The sequence below is a fragment of the Leucopleurus acutus genome (genome assembly GCF_964270905.1).
Source record: "Leucopleurus acutus genome assembly, chromosome: 4".
Taxonomy (NCBI): Eukaryota; Metazoa; Chordata; class Mammalia; order Artiodactyla; family Delphinidae; genus Leucopleurus; species Leucopleurus acutus.
The window spans coordinates 36,313,078-36,326,860 of NC_139146.1; the positions used below are offsets into that span (position 1 = coordinate 36,313,078).

Here is a 13,783-nt window from a genome sequence, read left to right on the forward strand (position 1 = left end):
TGAAAGAAAATGTTTTTAAAAGAAGACCCCAAAATGTTCAGTTATAGTCAGCGTGGCTTCATTGCCTAACTCCAGGAGCCCCATTCACTTTCACGATGCCCCAGACGATATTAGTTCGATTATATAAAACCACCAGCAACGGAAAAGCCCGACAGTGAGGGGCTGATTATGCAAATGAAAGTGTACGAAGGAACATTACACAGTCCTAAAGGTGTTTTCCAGAAAGAGCAAGCATTGGAAAGTGCCTGTGATAGGATGTGTAGCAGGATCACCATTAGGATGACAGGGCTGATGCGGAGAAAAGCCCCGGAAGCTGGATAAAAGCCCGCGTTTCTTGCCGTGCAGGCTGTGGAGTACAACATCTTCGAAGGCATGGAGTGCCACGGCTCCCCGCTGGTGGTCATCAGCCAGGGCAAGATCGTCTTTGAGGACGGCAGCATCAACGTCAACAAGGGCGCAGGCCGCTTCATCCCGAGGAAGCCCTTCCCCGAGTACCTCTACCAGCGCGTCAGGATCAGGAACAAGGTATGTGGAGCCAGGGTCTGTCGTGTGCAGAGCGAGCAAATGTCACAGCTGCACGAGCCCCCCCTTCCTCACGTGTCAGATGAGCTGGGACGTGACCCGCCTGCGTCTCAGGCTGGAGTGAGGACCAGACGAGACCGACGAGGTGCCAGGGATGTGCCAACTGTAAAGGGCTGTGCATGTGGGGCGATGGGAGGAGTCCTGGGAGTACACCAGCCAGGACGCACATCCTGCATCATCCTGGGGGGGTCTTCACCACCCCCTCTTTTAGGTGTCATGACCTTCCTTCTGTAGATCAGAACCCTGGCGCTCAAGGCAGTGCAGGACTGCCCAGCATCACACAGCTGGGAGAGCTCTGAAGCCCTTAGTGCCGTTTGGTAAAAATAAACCTCCCTAGCCCACTTGAGGGGTGGCAGAACTGCCTCTAGACTCCCTTCGATCTGCCCTCTTTTCTCCTTCTCCTTGCTCCCCTTCCATTCTGCATCCTCCTTCCCCCCTTTTTCTTGAGGAGTCTTAGCATGGACTCAGGAGGTCAAAGGGCATGGAGTAGGCACAGGCTCTGTCCCGTCCCCAGTCCAGTTCAGAGGAGGAAGTTTGCTCGTGCTTCAGAAAGACTCCCATCTGTGATCAATCATCTTCCCTAATTAGGTCCCTCCCATCACCATGACAACCTGCTTCCCGCACTAAAACGGCTCATGTCTGCCGGAAAGCCCAGCTTTATTTGTGTATGTGCACGGGTGTATGTGTATATGCATGGGGTGCTCCTGTGTGTGTGTGCTCCTGTGCTCGCTTATGTGTTTGTATATGTGTGTGTGTGTGCATGTGTGCCCACCTGGGTATGGTCCCACTCTTCTTGTGCTTCCAATTTAGATGCAAGAGCCCAGAGGCCTCCTGGCATTCCCAGACTCCCAGGCCAACCATCAGAATGCTCTGTGTCTGTTTACTGTCCCTCTCCACGCCTTAAAGTGTAGCATCCCAGGTCAAGGATACCAAATTGCACAGATGTTATGCGTCAGATGGGGAAATGATGGACATGGAGAATTGGCAAGTTAGATCCGAAAGATGGCCAGGGATAGCGATGTGGCCACAGCAGGCTGAGAGACAAAGGGACTCGTGTAAACTCCTGTTTGGGACACCCACCAAGGGGGCAGAAACACACCTTGGCTGGCTTCATTCCCTCTAAATCAGTTTGAACCTGAGGTCTGTGGTTAACAGTCAGCATCTGTGAGAGGTGCATGCCTGACCTCGATGCCAAGACGTGATCTGCGGTGGCCAGGCGGACAGGTCCCCTGGCACAGGGCCACCCTCCCCGCATACCTGAGGGCAGAGCACGGAGGCCAGGCCAGGTGGGGGACGGGCCCTGCCCCAGAACCTACGTCTGGCCAAGCTGAGTTCAGAGGTCACTGAAGGGAACTGGGGGGCAGGAACACAGGCCTGGAACCGGCTGGAACCAGGGAAGCCCAGAGGCGCAGGAAGCAGGTATTGAGAGGGATGGGGCAGAGACAGTGAGGTCCCAGGGCGTCAGGGGAGCAGGGCTCCTGGGGGCAGAGGATGGGTTATCACCAAGCAGTGCTGGGCCCTTGATATTGGTGCTGAAAAAGGACCCCTTTGTTGTAGAGGAGGGAGGCTAGGGCTGGGGTCGGGCGCTGTCACCCGTGCAGGGGAAGAGGGACGTGAAGCTGGGGTCAGGACACTGTCACTGACTCACAGTGGGAACCTGCATGTGTTCCTGGCCACACTCTGTCTCCCAGGGCCTGGGACGGACGCCCACACTCCCCTGGCCGGCTCTGAGCTCACCAGCAGGCTCCCAGCCTCCCACCGGAGCCCCTGTAGCTTTTGGCTTCTCTGCCTCATGGCTCTCTCTCCCAGGACAACTGTCCACCCACGGGGATGGAGGCTGTGCGCTGTGTCCCGTCCAGAAGGTTTACCCCCTGCAGTAGCCCTGAGCCAGGTGCCCTCGGAGGCGGCCTTCTCGTTCTCTCTCCCTGTGGTGGGTGTTCTCCCTCCTCTCTCCCTCCTCCTTTGCGGGATCACCTTCCAAACTACCTGCCCCCAAATCCACGATGAAGACGACCCCCTGATGCCACCAGTCCCTGATTCAGGGGTCCTTGTCAGGGTGTCAGGGAAGTGTTTTCCTCTTGGAAATACCTTTGGAGTCCTCCTGCACGAAGCTGTGTATGTGTCTGTGCTTGTGTGTGTGTGTATATGTGTGTATGCATGTGAGTGTGCACTTGCCTTTTTATGAATGTGTGTTGGATTGTGTGTGTGTGTGTGTTATATACGTTAGTGTGTATATCAGACACGGTGTGTATGCAGGCATGTATGTGCACGTACATGTATGAATTGTGTGTATGCATGTGATTGTGTACTCTGCATATTAGTGTGTGCAGGCATGTGTGTGCACGCACATGTGTGAATTATGTGTATGTGGAGTGTGTGTGGGGTGTGCATGCATATGTGTGTGTGCATGTTTGTGCGCACGCATATATGTATGCCTGTGCACGTGTGAGAGTGGGTGCCTTGTGTGGTGTGTGTACGAGCACATGTGTGCATGTTTGTGCATACGTGTGTGTATCCCCGAGGAGACCATGGTCATTCTCCTGCACGCGGGAATGCATACATGCATCTTGTCAATCAGTTGCTCTTCTTGTCCTCTGTTTAGGTTTCTGGGTTGCAGGGGGTTCCCAGGGGCATGTATGACGGTCCTGTGTACGAGGTGCCAGCCACACCCAAATATGCAACCCCTGCTCCTTCTGTCAAATCTTCGCCTTCCAAACACCAGCCTCCACCGATCAGAAACCTCCACCAGTCCAACTTCAGTTTATCAGGTATGAAACTACAGCGGCCAAGGTTCCCCACCCCACAGCGGCTCCCAGAGCCCTGAACTCCTGAGAAATGAATCCACGGCCTCAGGCACTCGATCAGGAGCCGAAGATGGGAGTGTGGGTTCCCCTCCCCTCCCGGGGTTGGGCAGAGAGGGCTGGGGGAGCTCAGAGAGCAGAGAGGGTCCGTGGGAGCAGCACAGAGATACCTGACCCTGATTTATGAAGAGTCTGCCTGAAAATTGGCCTTACGCTCTTCCTTAACACTCTTGGGGACATTTTACACTCTTACCCATGAAGCTAAGTGTGGAGAGGGGAATCAGAGTAGCTGCCTTTGCTGGATGTACGTTCTGGGTCGGGTCTTCAGCCATCCATGGCAGTACAGCACACATTCTCGTAACTCATGACTTTCATCTTCACAACAGCCCTGTGTGTAGAGTGGTGTTATTCTTAAGGCTCTAAGACATTCAGCATCAAAATGCCAGGACTTGGTGCTCAACAAATGTGTGCAGACAAAAATCAAAAGTCACGTGCTCCTTCAGACTTTCTGAAGGCTCCTGGGCCGTGTGTCTGCAGTTCCATCAGATCGCCACACAAGGGCAGGTGTGCACATGTTGGGACATTGCCTTGGAATTTCGAATATTTGAGGTGTTAGCATGAGTTGTATGCTGTGCTAGGTGCCAGGAATACGGCGATGAATAAGACACAGCTGGGCAGGCTCAGTCTATTCTAGAGGTCAGCAAACTTTTTCTTAAAAGGCCAGGTAGTAAATATTTTAAGCTTTGTGAGCCAAGAGGCAATATCTAAGACCATTTGAAATGGAACCATTTAAAAATGCAAAAAACTATTCTTAGCTCATGGGCTGTAAAAACAGGGCTGAGGGCTTCCCTGGTGGCGCAGTGGTTGAGAGTCCGCCTGCCGATGCAGGGGACACGGGTCCGGGAAGATCCCACGTGCCGCGGAGCGGCTGGGCCCATGAGTCATGGCCGCTGAGCCTGCGCGTCCGGAGCCTGTGCTCCGCAACAGGAGAGGCCACAACAGTGAGAGGCCCGCGTACCGCAAAAACAAACAAACAAACAAACAAACAAAAAAAACAGGGCTGAGTTTTCTCAGTGGGCTGACTTCTGGTCCAGCAGGAGTGAAGGACATTTAAACAGAAAAGGCGATGTAGTTGGCAAAAGAGAGAATGAAAGGGGCAGAGAGAAGATGAAATACTAGTTTAAATTGCGGGGGTGACAACCTACCATCCATTCAGGGATTACGCAGTGGGGAGCATGAATCAGAGGGTCCCCCAGTCCAGTCCATCTCACTTTCCCTGAGCCTGTCATGGAAGAGTTTCTCCCACACCGTGTGATCCAGTGTCTAAAGAAAACTAATATTTTTGCACAGGTGGACCCTAAACACAACTGGAATATTTCCTCTGATGCTCAGTCAGCAGAACAGGGATTGGTTGCAATGCTTGGAAAACTGTCTGTGTGTGACAACACACAACCTCTCAGGGAGTTTGCACACTGGATCTCTGGTCTCATGTTACGCAATTCACGATTGCAATTAAATGCTGAGAGACATTCCCTCCCTTTTAGAACAACAAAAAAACAATGAAATGGAAAGTCTGCAGGAAGTGTCCCCCAACCATCCTTCTCCCTGCTCAGCACCCACTTCTCTCTAAAGCCCCAGCACTGCCTTTGACCAGCCCCTCAGCAGTTTCACAGGTGACTCCATTGGATACCAACCGCACAGACACTTTACAACATCAGGATGGACTTCACAGATGTCCTTTTAATTAATTAATCAATGTATTTATTTATTTATTTATTTTTGGCTGTGTTGGGTCTTTGTTTCTGTGCGTGGGCTTTCTCTAGTTGCGGCGAGCGGGGGTCACTCTTCATCGCGGTGCACGGGCCTCTCACTGTCGCAGCCTCTCTTGTTGCGGAGCACAGGCTCCAGACGCGCAGGCTCAGTAGCTGTGGCTCACGGGCCTAGTTGCTCCGCGGCATGTGGGATCTTCCCGGACCAGGGCTCGAACCCGTGTCCCCTGCATTGGCAGGCAGATTCTCAACCACTGCACCACCAGGGAAGCCCCACAGATGTCCTTTTAAATATCTGAGTGAGGTTACATCATAAAGACGTAGCATGGTTTATTGAAGTACTGTCCTTTTGTACAACAGGTATTTTCAAAGTACCTGGCATGTAACCAAGCAAGGTAAAGATGCTTATGGGGTAGAAAGATATTAAGCACTTGGCCTGATTTCTGGGTCTAGGAAGACACACTGTCTATCAATGAAACAATGAGAGAAAATCAGTCAGTACTCTAAACCAAATTCGTTGTGGCTTACACAGATCATATAAAGTCAGAGGTAGAAAGACCTCATCTAGCTATTTTTGTCGTCATTTTCATTGAAGTCCTAATTGGTAAATCTTTGATTCCTTATGAGGGTCAGCATTTTTCATGTGTTTATTTTAAATTTCCTCTTTGGTGAAATCATTGGGAGTGATGGTGAGAGGGGATAATCCAGTTTCCACCTCCTGGTTCCTGGGAACAAGACATCGAATATCGGGCATTGGTTCAGTACACATATTGTACCCTGGGAGGCAGCGCCTGACCCTAGCGGGCAGCCTAGCAGAGCTCTCAATGTAGACCATCCCAACTTCGTATCAGGCCAGCATCTTCCGATCAGTGAGGTTCACGGTGAATCCAGTGAATCCTGTTGTCGTGTGCTCGTCGTTACACCTGCTTTGCCCTAAAATTGATCCTGTGGTTTGAGGCAATAGAGTACACAATACTGTGGATGGAGTCGGCTTTTATTTTACAGAAAAGGAAATGAGGCCGGGAGAGGGGAGTGTCTGATTCCAAATTACCCAAATTCCAGGCACCCTTTGTGCTGGAAGTGAAGTCTCCCGACTGGACCCCTCTCCACAACATCCCTCCCTCCCAGCATTATCCGTCATTCAGTCTTCATTTAATACATATTCACTGAGCGCCAGGCACTGAGCTTAGTGCTCCAATTTTAAATCTTTCTTTAACTGCAAGAGAATGCGTGAGATTGGCGTGGATGGCTGGCTTTGCAGATTTAAAACAAAGAAGGCCGCCCCCCACCCCCGCCCATGCAGACCTGCCCACTGCAAACAGGGTGGGTAAACCCAGCTCCAAGTGTTCACACACAGCGTGCACGCATGCACACACATGCACAGATACACACATGCATGCACGCAATATACAAATGCACATACGTGTGCCCCCGTGCATAGCGCATAAAACACCCTGGGAACAATGGACACTGCCAAGTGTTGTTGTGAGTGTGTGGTAGGAGCTGGGGCTTTGGGGACAAACCAGGGGGGCTACGATCCTGGCTTCCCTGCCCTCTAGTGGTACCCCCTACAATGCGTGACCTGGGCCTTAAATTCCTCATCTGTAAACTGGGGCTAAAACAACACTCCCTTCATAGGGTTGCTGTGAGCCCTGAATTCGACAGCATATGTTAAAGCACCAAGTCTGTGTCTGCACGCAGTAGGCACTCAGTAAGTGTTTGCCCACTCGTCTCAAGAACATGAAGCCAGACAAGAAGGAGCACAGCGTGGTCAGGGCTGCAGGAGGGTGGCCCCGGGGCCTGGGGGGCATAGAAGAGGGAGCAACGGACCCCGTGGAGGTCAGGGAGCCTTCCCAGAGGTCAGCCTGGACTGAAGGATGGTGAGGAAGGAAGGCGTGTTGAGACGAGGGCTCGGCGTCCCAGAGGCTGGGGGACATGACATGAGAGGGCACCCAGCCCGCAGGAGCAGCACATGGAGCTGGTGTCAGCAGATCTCGCTGGAGTGACTGGCTCTGTCTCTTCCAGGTGCCCAGATAGATGACAACAACCCCCGGCGCACCGGCCACCGCATCGTGGCGCCCCCTGGTGGCCGCTCCAACATCACCAGCCTCGGGTGAAGGCAACTCGTGGATGAGCAAGCGTGAAGGATTCTGGGAAGGATGTCCATCCCTTGCCCTGTCAGTGTTTGGAAACCCACAGTATCGTTTGGTACTGATGGGGGGAAAATGGAATGATGTTCTTTCCTTTTTGGTTTAGGAAGAAGTGGTACTAGTGTGGTGTGTTTGCTTGGAAATCCCTTGCCCACAGTTGTGTGTTCATCTGAGTCCACCTCAGAGCATGGTGTCTCCAGGCCCCTCCTTAGTGAACACAGGTTCCAGCCTCGTCTTGTACTGTCCCTCCCACTTCTGACGCCACGGGCTCCACGATTCTCTTGAGTGGTTCCCTTGCACCCCTGTAGCTGTTCTAGGATAGTTGATGCATGTTACTAAGTTATGTCTGCGAGTCTGTGAGTGCGTCCGACAGAAGACAGCCGAGGCCCTACATAGACACAAAGCCCAGACCTCAAGCCCTCGGGGGCAGCTCCAAAACTCACAGCAGGAAGATGTGTCCTCATCGTCCCCTCCCCCAGGTCTACACGAGAAGGAAGCCCGCCCCACCGCCAGAGAAGCATCACTCTCGTCCTGTGTCAGGAACCCTGGTCTCCGTGGCACCTGTAACTCGCCATGACGTCTTTCCGGTCTGTGTGTGTCCTTCCATCCCGCTCCAGACTGCAGGCCTAGCCAGGTTCACACTCAGAAAGGGGTCTCCCACCCTCATTCAGGGCTGACCACGGTGTGGCCACAGCTGCTCCCGGCGCCCATGTCCTGGTCCCTCCCAGGTGGATGACGAGGCCGTCAGATTTTTAAAGTTTTGTACATAGTTTTCCTTTGTAATCACCCTCATTTTTACTTAACAACTGACTTATTGTGACTCTTATTTCTGAATTCAAAGCTTGTGAAAAAATAAAGAAAATAAATGGCCCACTCCCTGACTGGGGTGTTTGCATTTAAGTGATGGCTGCTCAGATGCTCATGCTTTGTGCTCCCCTTTGTAGTAACGGGACAGCGGTGCTTGCTTCCGCAGGACCCGCTCTTGTTAGGTAGCCGGGGGAGTGGAGGAGGGAGAAGAGGGAGCCAGTCATGATTTGGGGAGTGTTAGGTCATGAGAACAAGGATGAGAAGAGGAGGACGATGGCTGGCCAAGGGCTTCTGTGAAATAGGTTGAAATCACATCATGTCCCTTCCCTCCTGCCCAGCCTTTCCTTGGTGTGCTGTCTCTTCCTGTGTGTTATGTGGGTCAGACTGCCTCAGATTGGAAGTGACCATCTCCTGAGCTTCACATTTCTGACCTCCAGTCCCATGGGAGGTATACATTCTAAGGAGGAGTAAAACCTCAAAGTTGTTTGTCTTGATTACCAGTTAGTAGTGATGGTGATGCTGCTGATGCTGATGCTGATGGTGATGGTGGTGATGATGGTGGTGATGATGCTGATGATGCTGGTGATGGTGGTGATGATGCTGATGGTGATGTCACGTGATGATGCTGCTGGTGATGATGGTGATGCTGATGCTGATGGTGGTGATGATGCTGATGGTGATGTCACGTGATGATGCTGCTGGTGATGATGGTGATGCTGATGGTGGTGATGATGCTGATGGTGATGTCACGTGATGATGCTGCTGGTGATGATGGTGATGCTGATGCTGATGGTGGTGATGATGCTGATGGTGATGTCACGTGATGATGGTGATGGTGATGATGGTGATGGTGATGATGGTGGTGGTGGTCGTGGTGATAATGATGGCGGCATTATCTGTACAGCACATGCTACATGTCAGGTGCTCTGTAAGGTAGGCACTATTATTAACATCATTTACAGATGAGTCCTAGAGAGGTCAGTAATTCATCTAAGATCACACAAGAAGTGGCACAGCCAATATTTAAATCCGGGACCCACATGTCCAAAGCTCCTTGCTTCTAACTGCTAAGCTTTGTCATTTGAGGCAGGATGGCTTCGGATGGGTATACGTCTACTTTATGCTTTTAGTGTCTTCTCCCCCCACCCTCACTGGGTTAGGATACCTTAAGGTCCAGAGAGGTGGTGGCTTAGGGTCAGTTACGGATTTTCTTGAAACAAAGCTAAATACTAAGAAAGATCAAGAATGGAGGGTAATGACTTGATATTTGGCCTTGGCCCATTGGGACTACTAGAGGACATCGCAGAAACTTCCAGAAGAGTAAAGTTGGCAACAATAAGTTACCCACCCTGCTCTCTGGAAGGCACTTCCTCTCTCCCGCATCACCCCCCCAGCCTATCAGGGAGCAGAAGCTGAAGTGGAAGCCTTAACATCCTCCCTCTAGGACCGACTCTGATGGGACCTTTGCCCGGCTGCCAAGTCACCGGACCACTGCCCAGTCAGCATCACCTGCTGAGGTTGCCAGCACCCCTGTCCTACATTAGCTTCCCAAGAGGCACAGGCACGGGGTCCTGGCAGCTGCAAGACAGACAAGCCTTAATTCTAGGAGGCTGAGCTGCAGCATTCCTTTTTTTTTTTTTTTTTTTTTTGCGGTACGCGGGCCTCCCACTGTTGTGGCCTCTCCCGTTGCGGAGCACAGGCTCCAGACGCACAGGCTCAGCGGCCATGGCTCACGGGCCCAGCCGCTCCGCGGCATTTGGGATCTTCCCGGACCGGGGCACGAACCCGTGTCCCCTGGCATCGGCAGGCGGACTCTCAACCACTGCGCCACCAGGGAAGCCCTGCAGCATTCCTTTTAAGTAACGTTCTTTTCATTCATCTCTTGAAATGGTAGGAGGAGGTGGGGAACTTTAGGGGAAGGCTGTCTATTCTCCTGTTCATTCATCTGCACCCTTACTTCCCCTTTGCAGAGAGCATAGCACGGTCACAGTTTCCAGGAATTAGCATGTGGAAGTCTTGGGGAGGGGGCACTGTTCTACCACAATAGTCTTCTGAGTTTCCTTCTAGAAGTTTTATCTTTCACATTTAGATCTATGACCCACCTCTCATTAATCTTTGTACACAGTGTAAAACAGGGCTCAAGGCTTACTTTTTTTCCATATAGAATCCTATCGACCCAGTGCCATTTATTGAAAAGACCATCCTTTCCCTCATTAAGCTGCAGCAGAGCCTTGGTTGTAGACCAGGGTGACCATAGTGCATGGGCTTCTAACCCAGTGGTCCTGAGGTACACTGCTAAATAAACACTGGACACTGAGCTTGGCTGGGCTGGGGCGGGAGCCCCAGTTTGTAGTGTCTGCTAACTTCTATGGTGCCAATACTCTCACTGTAGCCAATTTCAAGCTACCAACGTGAAGCCAGTGAGCTTTCCATCCATGCAATGTAAGTCGGGTCTGGTGTCCCAGTAAATGCCAGTACATTTGGTGTCATTGGCTTCAAGTTTTCCTTCAGTGACGTCAATTCATGGAGCAAGAGAGCAAGAGAATTCCTGAACAAAAAGGGCTTCTACCAAAATGAAATTTCCCTCCTCCCTCCTTCCCTACATTTTTCCTTCCACCAGTGTACGAGGAGTGCCTATGTAGTACTAGGCGTCGTCCTAGTAGGGGAAAGCAATGGGTATATATTCCAGGGGGAAGGTCAGATACTAACCAGATTATTACCCAAAGCATCTAATTACACACCATGCTAAATGCTATAAAGGAAGCATTTTGCAGGGAGTAGAGAATGCTCATCTCCCACTCTTCATGTCCCCCAGAGAGGCGTCCGCCCTCCGGGGGAGAAATGTGGAGGCTCTCCTGGCCTCTGTCTCACTCATTCTTCCCCAGCAGAGGGAAACCACCTGATTTTTCAGAACTGAGAGTGCTAAGTAGCTCCCTTCCTCCCTCCACGGAGATGACCGGCCTCAGGACACACTTCCTCGGATGCAAATTTACCATGAAGTTAGTGATGCTCGTCAGCTGACACCGGGAGGCCATGGGCGTATCTGGGATCTGGGTTAGGGCAGACTGAGTTGGGTTCAGTGGGGATGGGCACGTGTCAAGTGGACGTAATTCCAGCCAGCCCGGGCACAAATGGCCACCCCCTGTGCCAACTCCCCTGCATCGTGACACGGAGCGCAGGCCAGGGGACACGACACAAATGCATCCCGTGGCACCTGGCACCAGAAGTGCGCCCAGACCGGAAGTGCGCCCAGACCGGAAGTGTGCCCAGCAACGAGGAGAGGGAGCGCTGAGGCAAGTGTGCAGAGCCAGAAACCGGTCCATGGGAATCTAGCCATCCGATGCACACAACAGTGAGTGGAGAAATGTTAGAACAAAGTATTACAGAAGTGGGTTAGGCAATCCATTGACTTAAAAAATTATATTTTTGTATTTGTGATTTTGTGGAATTCATCAGGTTCTAAAAATATTTGTTCTGCTCTCCTCTCTCATTCTAAACATATATTCTCTTTTATACCTTTTGTAACTTTATTGGCTTTTTATGAAACTCTCCTTGCCCAAATGTACAAGTTCCAGACACCTTCCCATCCTCCCACCCCACCCTAACCCCCCCACCAAGTCTGGGCCCCCTCGCCACTCCTCTCAATGTGTTTTGGGGGTGTCCCCATGGTAGAAGCCTGTGACTGGGGCGACGTCTATGTCTGTGTTGGGGGCGGGCAAGTTTAGTTCAGGGGTAAGTATGAGCAGGCTCTTTGTGGACACAGAGTCCCCCAGTTTGGCCTCATCAGTTACAGAGCTCATATGCAGATCTCTGGCTGCTCTGCCTCTATCTCAACCGGTTCCAAACTTGGATGAGAAATAAAGGAATGTATCTACCATCCCCTCCCCCATCCCAGCAACAAAATATACAGACAGTTTTTTTTTTTTTTTTTGCAGTACGCGGGCCTCTCACTGTTGTGGCCTCTCCCGTTGCGGAGCACAGGCTCCGGACGCGCAGGCTCAGCGGCCATGGCTCACGGGCCCAGCTGCTCCGCGGCATGTGGGATCTTCCCGGACCGGGGCACAAACCCGTTTCCCTTGCATCAGCAGGTGGACTCTTAACCACTGCGCCACCAGGGAAGCCCTATACAGACAGTTTTTAAGAGCGAAAAAGGGGGGTCTGATCTTATCAAGGTGGGCAGGGGTGGTTCTTGAAGTCGTGAGTGAGCCCTGTTGAGATGTGAACAATGGCTAGGAGCTAATGAGGCAAAGGGGATGGGAGGAGGCAGAAGGGTTCCAGACAGAAGACTGTCATGTGCCAAGGCCCTGTGGTAGGCAGGGGGTGTGGCACATATGAGGCCGTGAGAGGAGACAGAGGCTGGGTGGGGGCAGCGGCATCAGCTGGGCTGGAGGGGTGGCGGATACCAGACCTCGCAAGGCCCCGTGGTCCATGTTAAAGAGTTTGCTTTTTCTCCTAAGAGCAAGGGAACGCCACTAAAGAGCAGCAGTCAGATCTGTGTTTTAAGAAGTGTGGACAGATAAGAGGAGGGTGGGGCAGGGCAGGGCAAGAGCAGGAGCAGTTAGGAGGCTTCTGCAGCAGCAGCAATATCAGCCCCAGAGTGATGACAGCAAGACAAACGCCAGGTCGGCTGGAGACTCTGCTGACCTTACATACCACACTGGCTTCATCCTAGCAGCTCAGACCAGATCAGAGAGGCTAACTTTGCATAAAAGTTAATCCACTAAACTCTTCAATATATCATCATTCATGAACCCCTTCTATTTTTACCTCCTTCCATCACAGCCATAATAAGAACTGGGGACACAACCCAGATGGAGGGAGGGCGGCTGAGATGTGTCCTCGGGGTCTTCTTGCTGTTCTTTCTCTCTCCCCGGCCCTCGGTGTGCTGTGTTCATGCAGCTCAGTATCAGGCCTGAAAGTCCTCCTCCACACCCCGGTGTCCCAGAGCCTGGGCCCAACACAGCGGAGAGTCCTTCCAGATGTGTTCCAGAGTCGCGTTTTTTTTTTTTAACATCTTTATTGGAGTATAATTGCTTTACAATGGTGTGTTAGTTTCTGCTTTATAACAAAATGAATCAGCTATACATATACATATGTTCCCATATCTCTTCCCTCTTGCGTCTCCCTCCCTCCCACCCTCCCTATCCCACCCCTCCAGGCGGTCACAAAGCACTGAGCTGATCTCCCTGTGCTATGCGGCTGCTTCCCACTAGCTATCTACCTAACGTTTGGTAGTGTATATATGTCCATGCCTCTCTCTCACTTTGTCACAGCTTACCCTTCCCCCTCCCCATATCCTCAAGTCCATTCTCTAGTAGGTCTGTGTCTTTATTCCTGTCTTACCCCTAGGTTCTTCATGACATTTTTTTCCCCTTAAATTCCATATATATGTGTTAGCATACGGTATTTGTCTCTCTCTTTCTGAGAGAGTCGCATTTCGTTTTGAACAAGGATGCAATTCCATTATGAAAGGCACCTCTAGAGTCGATTTTTGATGTGATGGAAACAGACGCAGTCCACACGCCTTTATGGAGAGCTATGCGCCCCACACTGTGCCAAGCAGTCCAGCAGCATGTGACAGGTGACAGGTGACATGTCCCCCGGACTAAGGAAGCTACACTTAAGCAAAAGCGTCACCCATGCAAGATCCGTGGAGGCTGAACCTATACTGCTC

The 13,783-nt window shown here is 51.7% G+C and overlaps 1 protein-coding gene across 2 annotated transcripts in view; it reads left to right on the forward strand.

The window, feature by feature from the left end:
* Positions 1-7,269, forward strand: part of CRMP1 (collapsin response mediator protein 1) — a gene marked incomplete at both ends in the record, with an annotated part of 67,543 nt that extends 60,274 nt beyond the window's left edge. For both annotated transcript variants that reach the window (XM_082838647.1, XM_082838648.1), the window contains 3 exons: positions 346-525; positions 3,185-3,350; positions 7,178-7,269. In XM_082838647.1, the coding sequence (XP_082694773.1) occupies positions 346-525; positions 3,185-3,350; positions 7,178-7,269 (438 nt within the window). The remainder of the gene's footprint in view (positions 1-345; positions 526-3,184; positions 3,351-7,177) is intronic.
* Between the last annotated feature and the right edge of the window lie 6,514 nt (positions 7,270-13,783).